A 14,838-nucleotide genomic window follows, 5' to 3' on the forward strand; every position below is an offset into this window, starting at 1 on the left:
CAATAACAAGTTAAATACAAGTCTCCGTTCAAATTCTATAGTGTTTCAGGTATTTGTATTTCATTTTTTTAAATTGATCATTTTTAATAGGAACCCGATTATCCGTGTAAGTGATGCGCATATTTGTCCAAATTAGAGAGAATTAAGATGTAAAGCTCGAATTAGATTGAGGTTGACAACGAGTTTAACCACAAAATGTCACCACTTGAGTAAGTAATATTGATCTATGACAAAACCTTATGGTGGATTTGTGCTATTTAACCTTTCCAATTAAAGATAAAGACAAACATATGAATCAAAACAAATCACTCCAATACGGTAACCTACAATGAAAACTCAAGAAAATTGCTCTTTTGAAATCAATAAATCCAATCACACGATGTTAAATAAGTTAAAACACATGACTGACTAGCAATACACGATAAACTTAAGATACTGCTATCTTAGAATTCCGATTGCATAAAGATGTATCTCCTTGATGGGGAATCATAATTATTGTGTCGAAAGCCGCCACTCCGACACTACTTTTTTTGCAAGAGAGTCAAAACGTACACACAAAAAAGAATAATATTTAACTACTCAAACGATGAGTAAGACTTCCTATACAAAACGGTTCGTAGTCGATTCTTACAACTTCGTGTTTATGATCAGAACCGTTCATGTTATAAATCACTCAATAAATATCGCTTCTACAAAAAAATCAATTAAAACTAAGGCTATTTAATCATCGAATTGTATAAAAACAGATAAACGAAATTGGTCAAAGGGATTTGCTACAATAGAATGATCAAACAACTTTAGTTTTAATTTTTTTTTTTTTTTTTGCAAGGATGATCTTTACAAAAAGATTCATAATATAAACGGCTCAGATTATAAGAACAAAGCTCTATGATTCGAACACAAAGAGTTTTATGTAAGAATTTCTACTCATCTTTAAGTAGCCAAACATTGTTCCACAAAAAAAATCATCTTCGATAGGAAAGGGAAAGGCAAACTCTTCCAACACGCCACTCAATGGCTCCACTACATTTCCTATCGATTCTCTCTCTGCGACCACCACCGCCACTAGAGTTTTCATTAGTCTCACACTACACTTTTTCACTTTCCCATCTCTGCCCCTACCCAGTTCATACCACCCTATAGTCTCATCAGGTGCAATATAGTAATTCCCACGTGACTGGGTCTCCTACCAAAATAATAATAGGAACTTTATCGAAAAGCTCATTTTACTGTTTACTTTAACGAAAAATCACATTTTTACACTAAAAATCAATTATGATATCATTTACTTTACCCTTTATTTTATCTTTATTGTTAAAACTTAAAGTTTTCAAATCATTTTTATTAATATAAGCATTTGAGAACTTAATATTACATGTGGCTGCAGAATGCAAGAAAAAGCAACTGCCAAGTTTTGAGACTGTTAACACAGGAAATGTAGGGTGCCACAATCTGTACTAATAACTATAGCATTTCATACAGCACAGGAAATGTAGGGCTCTTACGATTTAGATCGGTTGATTTAGATCGGTAGGGCCTACACGACGATAAAATTAGTGAATTCATACCTTCACACATACCCCTATGCAACAAAAGATACTTACCTACAACGGCATTAAGTCTTATACGAGACAGTTTCATCATGCATTGTAACTGCAGGATTCGGAACCAATAGGTCGTTTCATCCCAACCATTGGTTTTGTGGACTCACATCCCTCCATGTTGCAGTTCCATTCAATGCTCTGCTCTTGTCCAATGCATGTCTCGTTTTCGTCATCTGGGGAGCAATGTTTTGTGTTAAGAGTGCTGGAGAAATATTTCATTGCCGGATAACCAAATAGAGCATGAAAATTTAACTAACGAAAATGGGAAAGGTCTTGAAAGGCAAATATGAATTCTTGCCTGAGATATTTCCAAGAGATAACTCGGTTAGGCGTTTAACACAGTCCTTCAATGTTTCAAGTTCAGTTTCTTTCTGTTGGAGTTTTGATTGGGCTGAATGCAGTTCAGATTCCAGCTCCACAATTTGGCTCTCCTGCTGTTCAATGAGCACATGGCATAGTTTCTGATCTAGTTGAGCTGGCAATACTCCGTGGAACTGCTCAGTATCCAAACCCTGTCCCTCTAGGTCATGAAACCCTTGAGCTGTAACTTCAGAGACAATGTCCTGAAATGGTATTTGAAGGGGAAAATCAGGTAGGCTGGCATAGCGTGAATGTCACCATCTAGGCATTTACAACAGCATTTTCCATTTCATTCGTAGACCAACAAAACGAACAAAATTACAATCCTTAACTAATCGTAATATGGAGAGTTTGAACGTGAAGTTCACCATTTAAGCATTAACAATAGCATTTAGCCTTTTCACTTGTCGACCAACAAAGGGAACAAAATTACAATCCTTATATCAAAAAATGATCAAGTCATATACAGAGAGTATGATTGCCAAATTTTGCTACATCAAATTTGCTACTTAAAATCATAGCGGTGATTAGTTTTGAAGATTGTGCAATCCAATAAGGATAAAGTTGTTATGTTCTTGGTAAATAATTAGGACAAAGTGTTGGTTCAGAATCCATTATATTTAACTCAGAATGCAAAACTGGCATCCAAACATTTTCAAAACACTACTAAATTGTATAACCTACACTTGATCATCAAATGTTAGCTGTAGATTTTAGCACCAGCAAAAGGCACACCTCTGTAAGGTAAATCAACCTATTTGAAGAATAATACAATGACCTTAAAAGACTGACCTGGCCCAGATTACTCAATCCATCATGGCGAGGAGTATCCATGGCACACCATGGAAGTTTTTGTAGTTCAGACTCGAGTTCTGCTTCCAACTGATCCATGTCCATAACCTCAGGATGTGGCTCCTGCTCTTCTGTAAGAACACTACTAGCACATTCACCATCCTCAGATACAGTAAAACTGGACATTTTCATATGACTGGGGCCTCTGTTTTCTGTACTTGACTTGTTGAGTTCTGGCTGAGTAAGCGTGCAACTAGTTGTATTGGCTTCACCTGCAGAGCCCGAAACTTGCAGATTTTGCGGTGATTTTCTTTTATGAAGCTCAGATTTTAACTCCTGCACAATTCTTGCAGTCTCATCCATAGCTGTATTCAGCTTATTGATCTCAACTTTTCCAGCAGACATCATGTACATGATCCCAACATTAAGTCCCCAACCAAATAATGTTGAATCTGAATAGTATAAAACAAGAAGTAGATTGAAATGTTAAACTCCTAGAATCACGAATATTATGTTTGTAAATTGTGACTCTAAAACAAAAACAGACTTAACAAAATCATCACAGGCTCACGCCCAAGGAAAAGCTTCTAGAAGACTACTACAAAAATGCTGATCAAAACTTGGATACCAATTTTGCATTTCGAGGATGTGTGGAGTTAAAATCGCAATATAAAGATCAAACGCTTTCATGGTTTCAACTTTTAATTAGAATTTCAGGAGCAAACTTCAAGGATCACCTGACAACTATGACCACCTAATCATTTGAATTTGGAAATTACTTCGGACTCAACTGTTAATATAAAACCCTATTTAATCATTTGGCAACAACTTAAGCACCATCAGTAAGAATTCATATAAGGCTGCGGCAGCCAGCCTGCAGAACGTAACCTACTGGAACTTGTGCAATTAGCTTATCTGAACATGACAAACAGAATTGCAATAATATACAATCAGCATCACCGCCTTTTTGCAGGAAATACGAATATGTAACAAAACAGAACCTCCAAGACCATAGCCCTATGTTTATGTTGAAGTGAAATACTAAACAAATCACCACATGAGAGATTTCGATATGTTTAGATAGGCTTTGTAGCAAAACAACAACCGTGGTCCACCGAATGCTTTCTCAAAAGCGATTAGATGTCAAATGAAAATTTTAAGGCTCATCAACGATATTCAACACTAATCCGATAACCGATATACAAGTTCAGAGAACTCTACTTTTCCAATGTTGATTGTTGGGTAATGATGGATGACATATGCTGTAAAGTATGACTTCAAAAACGATCAAATATAACAACAAAAACTTTCCAAAAGAAAGCTTTTCATAAAATCCCAAATTAAAATAAACCCAGAAAGCAATCCAGGGCCTACATTGTGGACACTGATATTGAAATATCATAAACAATTGGGAGATTTTCTCAGCAACCAAACAGAAGCAAGAAAGAGAGGGAAAATCGCGAAGCTAACCTTTGGAAGAAGACGATCCACATTTGGTAGCAGCTACATTCTTCCCAGTCTTCCTCCTCTTCAAGCAAACTCCAACACCTCTCCTAGCAGTCCTCCTCTGTTCTGTACCGTTAGATCTCTCAGCCTCAGCAGCAACCCCTTTCTTCTTGATCGAACCGGTTCTCTTCCTCAACCGGAACCGCGTCCCACTCCCGCCGCGACCCGACGCCGCCTCGCTCGAAAACCTAAAGATCGTCCCTTCTCGTTGCTCCTCGAAGTCGCTGGTCTCCCACGGGGGCGGCTCAGACTGAAATGCCGACGCGACGGAGAAATTGTAGGGGCCTGGGCAGGCAGTGTCCTCATTGTGATCGGCGGGCGGATCGGTATCGGCGGTGGGTTTGAAAAAGATGTGTTTTCCGGCGAGGAGCCCTGTGGAGGCCGCAACAGCTGCGGCGAATAATTGCCACATTGAAAAAGGCACTTCAGTCTTCACTGTGTCTCACACTCTCACTGGAACTGAAGAAATCTCTCTCTCTCTCTCTCTCTCTCTCTCTCTGCAGGTGCAAACATTGTAATTACCAATTTACCCAGCGTCGCACCTACCTCCACGAGGAGCGTTGCCCTGTCCGCTTTCGGACCTCTCTGGTGCTCCACGTGCTTCCCGCTTTCACGGGCTGTCCGCTGTCGAGTTTGGGAAAACAATTAATTTGGTTTCCTTTTTTGAAAATTTTCCAATCTATTCAAATTTAAATGTAGTCATTAGTCAGCACTAAGATGTCAACCCAACCATCTATTTAAATTATATTTTATAGACCTTTTTAAGGAGAGGGATACTCTTTTTTTTTTAAATGGAAATTAGTTGTGGAACCCACACGACATTGAACTTCAACGATCCAATTGGTTTAACGGGAATATGGCTGCCGATTGGTTCCTAGAGCATTCACAAATTCATGAACCATGCAATTGGAAAAGTGTGCTTAACAATTTACGCAACTTGTATTGAATATTGTGTGCTGAACAAACATGCAAAAAATTACCAGCACACAGTAACTCAGGCCTCGTTTGGTACGTTGAACTTCCAAGTATCACAACCTACTATATTTCCTAATGCAGAAGAGCAGTTTAAACTCCCAAACGATGCGTCTAACGAGCTTATAGTAAGAGACACTGAGTAAAACATTTGTCAGTTGATTGAGTTTTTCTTAAACATGAAAGACATTGTCCTCCATGGCATGGCACAATGATGAAGTTTATCAGATGAAGGAACAAAGAAAAGTTTTCCAAGGAATTCCATCGGAAGTCCGAGTTCCGAGTTGTATGAAGTTGAAAACATAAATTACTGCAGTAGTGCTGATAAGTGAAATAGTGTTGTTGAGCCTACAAGTTACATGTGAAGCAACTAGATTATGATCCTTAGAGAACCATAAAACATTCACAAATTCATGAGCCATGCAATTGGAAAAGTGTCCTGAACAATTTACGCAACTTCTATTGAATATTGTGTGCTGAACAAACATTGTAAAAAATTGTCAACATAGGGTAAGAATCTCAACTATAACAGTCCGTTCACAACGCACTCTCTTTTCTAATACATAAGAGCAGTCTAAACTCCAAATGATCCGTCCAACTGGCTTCTAGTTTAATTATTTTTCGAATCAAGCAATACAAACGGAATAGTATCTCCTCCATACAAGTAAAATCCGAATAATTGGACAGAAATCTTGAGCAACTTACCTGGAAAAGAGAAAAAAAAAGAGCATTTAATAATATAAATGTGAATATCAAAAGGTTTAAATTTTAACCACAACACAGAGACGCAGAGCAAACATTTGTAAAATGATGGAGAGTTCTGTAACATGAAGGGCAATTGTCCACATGATCGAAAGGGAATAACATAATATTGCTTTGTCATCCATGGCACAAGAAAGCAAAATTTAAACTATGGAATCGAATGGATAGGGGGGGACTCAACAACTTCCAATTTGCTAGTCTGTGATATATGTTACTTACTATGTAAGATACGCAAGTATATATTTATTAGGCATCAACACATTGTCATTCTCAACAAAACCTAAAGTTTCTTCAACTTGGATTTTCTGATGTCACTGTTTCTCATCGTTACAGATGACCATGGAAAAAATTTAAAGTTCCGCCATTATGTCGTTGATACAGACCTACCTCGTCACAAAATTATCTGGATTGTGGGATGCCATTGGAAAGAAAGCAGCACTGACAAATTTCTTTAGTAAACACCTTAATAAATAAACAAACAAAATGGGCTGTACTACAGCATTTCACTGTTCGGACAAATGTAGTTTCTTAATGGATTATGGAACATAACTTTCAGCACTCTTACCCTAAACCCTACACCATAAGTGAAACTTCGGAAAGCTAGTCTAAAGTAGATTGAGGATCAGGGCGGTGGGTGGGATAGAAAGGTAGATGATAATAAAGATTCTTTATCCAACTCTGTTAAATTGCTTGGAACCAATCTTTGAACAATAAACACATGCACTCAATCCAAGTAAAGAATCTCCATTAAAGTTTAGAAAAGAGCATGAGAATGGGTGAAGTTGAAGCCCCATTACAGCATACAAACTATATCGAACAGCCATGATTAAGCACATTTATAACTATGATCTCACGAGTTATGACAAAGTGAACCAATTTCCTCAAGACAAAGACCTCCTTCAGGAAAAAGAAAACCAAAATACAGAGGACAAGAACGAAAAACTAAAGCTACAATATCTTGCAGTTATAAGTCTATATAGAGGTATAGAGAAACTGCCTCCGCCAATTGAAAAAATATACACTCTTCCCCCAACCCTACTATCCCATGAACAGTTATAAATACTAAGTCATTAAGTCAACTGTGGGTAATAATTTTAAGATCTAAATACGCATTTCATGTCAGCTTTGCAGCTAGACACCCTCTAAAGCTAAAGGGCTGAAGGGTGTTCTCTGAAGCTTATCTTTATAACCCCAACAGGGTCTTCTCTGAAGCTTATCTTTATAACCACATAGATAACGCATTCACTAAGTATTTTGTCACAATTTCTATGGGATTAGATTACAAATAATTATATTGTGTATCGTCATAACTTCCCTACCTAAAGTCCCCCCTCCCCTGAACGGTTATGATTCCAACTTCCTCAAAACTCTAGGAATATCCTTTGAAACTTACTTCGACTTAAATTAACACCAAAACCGACAAGGTTTGCACTTGAAAAATGGACAGCATAGCGTTCAAGCAACAAAGCCACAAAAATTCAGGTGCAGTCCATAGCAACAACAAAATGCTAGAAACCTGTGAGCCCCTCTTCCCTAATCTTACCCAAATCACTACTTGATCAACTAATCAATAAAAATGCAACACTCAATTAAGATAATGCAATGACATTCCGTTCAATCATAGCTCACCAAAACATATACCAAACGAATATATCTAGCATCTCTAGCATAACTTCCATAGCTCAATTCAGGAACTAAAAACGCACAGAAATGGTTACATCGCACATACCCGAATGAGCTTTCATCAATTCAGTTAATCTTGGCAGCCAGTTTGCTCCTCGCATCCCGCGCATTATCATACTCAAACTTCAACACATTGGGTATATGAGAAGTATCCTTGATATAAAAATACCTCCCAAACCAGCTCTCTTCGATCATCGGAAAGCTACGGTAAAGCACAGAGTTCACAACCCAGAACCACACCGCCCCCAGAAACACTCCAAAAGCCGATCCCGCAAACACCTGAGCCACCGTGTGGTAACCCAAATAAACCCTCGAATACATAGTCAGCAAAGCCAGAACCCATGGAAGAAAAACCACCGCCAACTTGTTCTTGGTGTCCCAGAGCCCAATCCCCTTGTAAGTCAAGAGGGTGAAGTATGTGGCGAAGAAGAACATGTACTGCGAGTGACTCGACGGCCACCCGTGCGAATCGCACATCTCGAGTATAGCGCAGGTTTCCGGCCGAGCTTGCTGGAAGAAATCCTTGATGAGCTCGTTGATGATCTGGGAGATTACAAGGCCGACGAAGAAGAACATGCCCTGGAGTTCACGGCGGAAGAAGAAGTGGCAGAAGAAGCCGCCGAAGTTGATGAATACTGGGACGAGGGAAATCCAAGCGAGGAAGTGACCCAGTTGGTCGCCTCTCTGGTACTGGACGTAAGTCAGCGTCACGGCTTTGAGAGACGCCGAAACCATGGCGGAGGATTCTGCGTTTGGGTTCTGGATTGAATCCGAGGTTGTGGGAGTTGGGGATTGCGAATGGCGTCTCGCCGGATCTAGGTTGTGAGGGAAAGGATTTTTGCGATGGGTTGGAGTGAAACTGTTTCGTATATGGAGAAAGTTGAAAAACACGTTGACGCGTGAAATTCATTTTTATTTTTTTTATATTTTTATAAAACGGTTGGGAAAGAACCGCCAAGAAATGTTGGGCTCTGTCGGGTGCAGATGGACTTGGTAGGGTAGAAACTGGAAGGCCCAAGAGATTAGGCCCGTAATAGACCCTTGGACCCAGCCCATGAAAGTACGTAATACTAGGTCTTTCTATTTTCTTGTTACCAATTCACCATGTGACAAAAATATTTCAAACGGGTGGTTCACTTTTTTAGCCAATAACATTAATCGATTACATGCTAAATCACAACCAATTCACTTAGATTATAAATTGATTGCAAGAAAGAAGGGTTAGCGTTTTCGTTAAAATTTTCACCGAGCCCACTCCACTCCAATTTCTATAAGTCCTCAAATGTAGGGATTTTTGTACACACTCTGGCAAAGCCCTATACTACAATGGGCCTTGGTCCTCATGTATAAGATCATACGGTGGTAGACCCTAAATATAGGGTACCATTGGTGATGCTCTTATTGCTGTAAGGATTGCAGATGATGTAATCACGTTGATCTTCCGAGGTTGATGGCACAGAACTAAGGGGATGTAATCAATTTGAATTTCAAATAATTTTAATAGACTTTTTTTGTAAGTGTCAGAGTTGTAAGGATTTTAGTGAGTGTAATCAATTTGGATTTCAGATGATTTTAAATGACATTTTTTAAATGACAGCTTTTAAAGAATTTTAATAGACTCACAATTCTATGTGAATTTTGGCAGATTTGTATAGATTTTTTGTATGGACTTCTTTCATGAATTTCTTAGGATTTAATTGACTCCTACAACATAAAATGAATTTCTTTCCCAAGGCACAATCTGAACCTCTATTTTGTATGTCTCGATTTATAGATTATCTTTACAAAAATTCAATTCAATCCGAAACTATGTTCCCATTTAATTGTCACGATAAAAAATTTCACTGTTTATTAGAACAAAGTGTTTGTCAGTTTCTTTGAATCCATTTATATGCCTCAAATATTTCTGATTCGGCTAATATTTTGCAAATAGGATCTATGAGGTGGAACTTGAAAAGTAAACAGTTTGAATCGTTGAAGTTCGATGTGGTGTGGAACTAATCCCTGTTTTTTCAAAAAATGGAGATCTCTTCCTTTATAGGCTCATATATACTGATATGGAATTACAAACGAATCAAATATGTCTTTCCATTTTCTCATTTGAATTTGTGATTTTTTTCAACTGATATATCTTATAATCAAAGCTAACAAGTACATAAATCAAATTTTAAGAAAAAAATAGATGGTTTCAACGAAAACAAGATAATGATGTAGCTTTATCGCTCATTTTGCTCCCTTGCCCAACAGATGGTGCTCCTAACAGTCACAACACTAGCATTATTCATGACTCATTATCCTTCATTCATATTGTTATCATTCTGGGCATCTCTCCACATATTCAAAGTTATATTATATCTCCATTCAATAGCAATATTTCGTTGTTCCTAGGGCTGGGCATGGGTCGAGCCAGGCCCAAATTTGAAGGGACCGAACGGGACCCGAGTAGAAATGAGACGAGCCGTAGCAAGTACAACAAACTGTATAACAGAAACAGGACCTAACCCAGTCCGTTTGAAATGGGTCAATTCAGGCCAGGTCCATGGGTCCTCTTTTTTGTTTTTTGTTTTTTTTTTTTGAAAAACAAAAAATTTACAGCTGCATAGAATACAGATTTTCATTGCTATGTTCATCGTGCTACTGTGCAGCACAAATTTACAGTTTGCACAACAACACATCCAGACATTACATAGTCCAACATCCAAGTCCATATGTCACGTCCCGATTCCAACATACATCAAAAATCGACATGTGACAAGGAAAATAATGTTCGTTGAATACGGTATAAGATACAGAATGAAATACTTTAACTGATAACCCAAAATAATGTGAAGGTGGCTAAATTCTCCACAAAATATTTACAAATATGTACATCCTAGAAAGAAGCATAATCTTTGCTTTACTAAGAACAAGTATGAGGTGCTCAAAAGAAAGTCCCAAAAGATAAAGTACAATAGTGAAACAAGGGTAACCTAACGCTCCAAGTCTCTGATAACTGCATTGCTACCCCCACCTACAAACTTCTCGGAGTCTACTCAAACCTGTCACCTGTACGATCAGTGCCTACACCATCGGAATGGTGCACCAGGCAAACAACAACCTGGATAAGTTGCGAAGCCTAGGAGAGTGACAATAATATCAAGTATGTGATAATAATGTTAATGCCAATCATCAAACACAGTTTACATATCTTGAATATAAATTATTCATAAGAAATCAATACCAACTTTTGTAAACCTTGAAGGAGTCACCCAGACATCCAACGATTCGTCTGAAACCAATCACAACATCTCACAACCATCTTTTCATACAACACAATGAAAAGTAGAGTTAAAGTGACACAGTGTGGCCTAAGCCTACACCTTTGAAGTCATCACAATTCAAATTCAATAAATCCCAAGGTGAGTACGATCTCAGAGCACCACTCAACGGAATCGCGAAATAGGAGGGATTCCGGACCATCTTTCAACGGAATCCAAGTGGATACGATTCCGGACCCTCACTCAACGGAATCGCTAAATACAATACGTAACAATAACTAAATGAAACCCAATTTAGATACGATTCCGAAACATCACTCAACGGAATCGTGGAATAGAAGGGATTCCAGACCATCTCTCAACGGAATCCGAATGGTATGATTCCGGATTATCACTCAACGGAATCGCAGAAGACCAACAATCAGAATGTATGGCGGCTCAAAGAAATGAGACAAGCACAGGCTACTTAATTTACAAAAACTCCACAAAGGGAGATTAGGCACAATTACAAAATTTAAAACCAATCACCGAAGCGGAAGGTGAAACAATATCGAAGCAACAAATCCCCATCATAATGGTTAACGGTCATTACTAGTCCTCACATTAATCTCAACATGCCAATCATACAAATCAAACCACATTTCCAATATACATGCCACACCGCATTTCATAAACATAAATTGATGTCGAAGTGTTGGAATAACAATTCAATAGGACATATTCATAAAACCAATTCATATCCATACAGGATCATAATTATTACAACCTGGTAATTACCAATATCACATATATTAAAGTCACTCACCTGGAGTCCGTGCTAATGTATCCTAGCACGATAGTCAAGGCATCACGTTCTATCACCACCTAACAAAGCACAAGTTCACATTTAGATTTCCTTTGATAATTCACATACTCAAAAATTCTCATATGTCTCCCACAACAACATTTAATGAGGAATTGAACTGTCGTTCTAATGTAGGGTCCATGATCTTACGTCATTTGCTTCGTACAATCCAATCACTAGATTTTCACTTATAAGTCCCTAAGGTCCTTAAACAATATCTACAATAGCATATTAAAATCTTGTCTCAATTCAATGATAAGATTGTCAATTGTTAGAATAATCAAGTGGCAGACCTTATCGATAAAATATACAATCAACAGCATTTTCATAAATCGAATGTCACATATCGGAAAATTCGACTTTTTCCAAAAAGTCTCAAATTTGACAAGAATGAAGATTTCAACAAGTAGAGTAAACTTTATACCTGTGGCCGAGTCCAATTTGGCCAGGAAGGCCCTCAAATTGGCTCGCACCCAACGAAACCCTAAGGTGGGTGTTCTTCAATTCGGCTTCCTTGGTGTTCCAACGCCCCAACCACCAGTTGGGTCTTGTTCTTGGGTCCAAGGGAAGTTGATTAAGGGTGATGGTGAATGGTGATACTCTCCGGAATGGCAATTCGTCGTCAAAAACCCCTGGGTTCTCCTATGAAGTTCTACATGAAATAGACCTTAAAAATCCTTAATTTTTGGTAGAGAGGGAAGGAGGAAGGTAGTTAAGCAAGTTGCAGGTGAAAGAGATAGGAAAAATCAGAAGAGAAATGGTAAGAATTGGCCTAAAATTGGTCGGTTCGAAAATAAAAAGGGTTGATGGTGTGGGTTCACCAAATGGGAAAAGAAAATGTCAACCTCCATTTCTTCCTATTGGTCCTTTCTCATCCTTTAAAAAAATTTGTTGTGTCCCCTTTTTAGGTTGCTGACTAACCTTTTTCCACCACCTAAAATGCCTAATTCCACTTATAGTAGCCGGTCCATTAATAAAAAAAAATAAAAATTTGTGTTTAAAATCAACGGTGTGTGTAGTGGAATAAATAAACAAGACACAAAATTTACGAGGTTCCTCTACAGTCAATGTGACTGGAGTACATCCTCGGGGCAGCAGTGGTGCTTTCATTATAATTTGGAATAATAGGAGTACAAAGATAACTCTCTCTTCCTCTCTTTTCTCTCTTCCTCTCTTCCTTCCTATCTCTCCCGTGAGTCTCACAACCTTCTTCACCTTTCATTCATTTTATAAACAAAAGAGAACACTATTCACTTTACAAATTTTCCACAAATAAATAGTGAAAAACTGTGCATAAATAGTAACAAACTATTCATGTGGGCCATCCACATATTATTCACAACAATCCCCCTTGGATGGCCACAAGTCTTCGATTAACTCTTTAAAATCTTGATCTGTTTTGAATGCTTCCCCTGATGAGTATCTCTCCCTGATTTCAAATCATTTAGGCTAATCGTTGATCATTCTGCTTCAGTCTCTTAGTAAGAAGAGTTGTCGAAATAGGTGTTTTACTTGTTGTTAACTTTCCATAAGCTAGTTCTTGAACTGGGTTGGAGGGCCTTCTGCTAGACTTCCTCCAAATGTCTGAATTTACTTCTTTTATCTAGAGTCGGACTTGTGATTTCTTTAAGGACCTTCGAGGCTTGATCTTGAATGAAATTGGACCATAAGGAGCTTTACGTGGCAAGTGATATTCGGCTTAGTCGGGGATGAATCAGCACGTGTTCATTATGCTTGTCTCCAAATGCTTCAATATATCATTTTCACTTGCCTTACTTGTTCCCCTTGTAAAAGTGGTATTTTCCTTGCTTTTCCCCCATGCATGTGTGGCATCTTCTCCTATAGTATTTTCCTTCTGATGCAGGAGTGGAATGCAACCCTTGCATTTGGATGGTTAATCACTTCTTAGTGACTGAAGACCCAGCTCTAACAACAGTTGAAGATGGCTACTCGAGAGCAATACTAGGTAAGCAATCAGGAAAGGTTCCAGGCAGTCGGTTCCTTACCGGGAGTTTGAGTGGAGGTTCCGACATATTGCTTTCTTTATCCTCACCTTTGCAGGTAAGAACAAGGACAAAGGAAAAGACAGGGAGATTGCATGATATAAGATACTCTTGCTCTCGTCCCTGATGATATGAGGTACTCTTGCTCTGGTGTGACTTGTTTTGAAGAGGTATTCTCGGAAAGAAAGAAAACTAAGTATTTCGAGATGCTGTGTTGAAGATGTGTTGATGCACAAAATCAGCGAAGACTTTGGTACAACAGAAAGTGTCAGGTTTTGTGACCTTCGCTTGGTTGCTTCGGTCACTAGTGAGGATAATTACGTAAATGAATAGAGACAGAGAAGCAAACACAGGATGTACGTGGTTCACCCAGATTGGCTACGTCCACGGAGTAGAGGAGTTCTTATTAGTAGTGAAGGGCTTACACAAGTACAAAGGATCAAGCTCTCAATTTAGTGAGTTCTTGTGAATGATTTAACACAAATGGCATTAGGCAATATTGTGGGGGAATGACCCCTATTTATAGAAAAACTTGTAGCTTTGTCACATTGACATGTGTCATGTTATGATTGGTTCTTGATGTTGACACGTGCTGCGCTCTGATTGGCTTCTAATCTTGACACGTGTCGAGTAGTGATTGGCCTCCTGGTCGGAGGGGAACTCTTCTGGGTCCTTGACAGTATAGCGTTGGCCGGTGCTCGGTAGTTTCGGGATTGGTCAAGTATGGTACAAACAGTGCTCCCCTAAGTTCCCGAGTGAGGGAAACTCCTCGGTTGGGGACTTGCAAGATCCAATCCCTTGAGTAATCACGAAACTTCTAAGTACCGAAGTGTGGTCTGATCTTCATCTGCCCTTCTCTGGAAGTATTTTTCCTCCATCCGGGAATGGTGTATTTAGCTGATGTTGACGCACAAGGTAATGTATCAATTTCACTTGAAGCTTAGTTGTAGTTTTGGGCTTAGTCAAGTGTGATACAAACCCTATAGTAGGAGTCCCCCAAGTCGCCGAGCTAGGAGATCTGCCGAAAGAGGTGACAGACAAGGTAAGCAGTCAAA

The 14,838-nt window shown here is 38.7% G+C and overlaps 2 protein-coding genes and 1 long non-coding RNA gene across 4 annotated transcripts; all 3 read right to left on the minus strand.

Moving 5' to 3' along the window:
* Positions 1-387: 387 nt before the first annotated feature.
* LOC126618518 (uncharacterized) lies at positions 388-4,906 on the minus strand. Of its 2 annotated transcripts, XM_050286613.1 has the most exons (5): positions 4,227-4,906; positions 2,757-3,208; positions 1,903-2,167; positions 1,605-1,777; positions 388-1,186 (listed from the first exon to the last, which is right to left on the minus strand). In XM_050286613.1, the coding sequence occupies exons 1-4, from the start codon at positions 4,672-4,674 to the stop codon at positions 1,641-1,643; spliced, it is 1,302 nt and encodes a 433-aa protein (XP_050142570.1). In that variant the 5' UTR covers positions 4,675-4,906; the 3' UTR covers positions 388-1,186; positions 1,605-1,640. The 2 variants fall into 2 exon arrangements, with proteins under 2 accessions (XP_050142570.1, XP_050142569.1); XM_050286612.1 differs by lacking the exon at positions 388-1,186 and having other exon boundaries at positions 1,328-1,777; positions 4,227-4,905.
* A 763-nt stretch (positions 4,907-5,669) lies between these two features.
* On the minus strand, positions 5,670-8,580 carry LOC126618520 (lipid phosphate phosphatase gamma-like). Its single transcript, XM_050286617.1, has 2 exons — positions 7,726-8,580; positions 5,670-5,939 (listed from the first exon to the last, which is right to left on the minus strand). Exon 1 carries the CDS (start codon positions 8,412-8,414, stop codon positions 7,746-7,748), a length of 669 nt encoding a protein of 222 aa, XP_050142574.1. The 5' UTR covers positions 8,415-8,580; the 3' UTR covers positions 5,670-5,939; positions 7,726-7,745.
* Positions 8,581-10,481: 1,901 nt separating this feature from the next.
* Positions 10,482-12,535, minus strand: LOC126618522 (uncharacterized). The gene is made up of 2 exons (XR_007621743.1): positions 12,205-12,535; positions 10,482-10,739 (listed from the first exon to the last, which is right to left on the minus strand). It is a non-coding gene; the product is annotated as an uncharacterized LOC126618522 (long non-coding RNA).
* Positions 12,536-14,838: the final 2,303 nt, after the last annotated feature.

Source organism: Malus sylvestris, chromosome 4, assembly GCF_916048215.2.
Source record: "Malus sylvestris chromosome 4, drMalSylv7.2, whole genome shotgun sequence".
Classification (NCBI taxonomy): domain Eukaryota; kingdom Viridiplantae; phylum Streptophyta; class Magnoliopsida; order Rosales; family Rosaceae; genus Malus; species Malus sylvestris.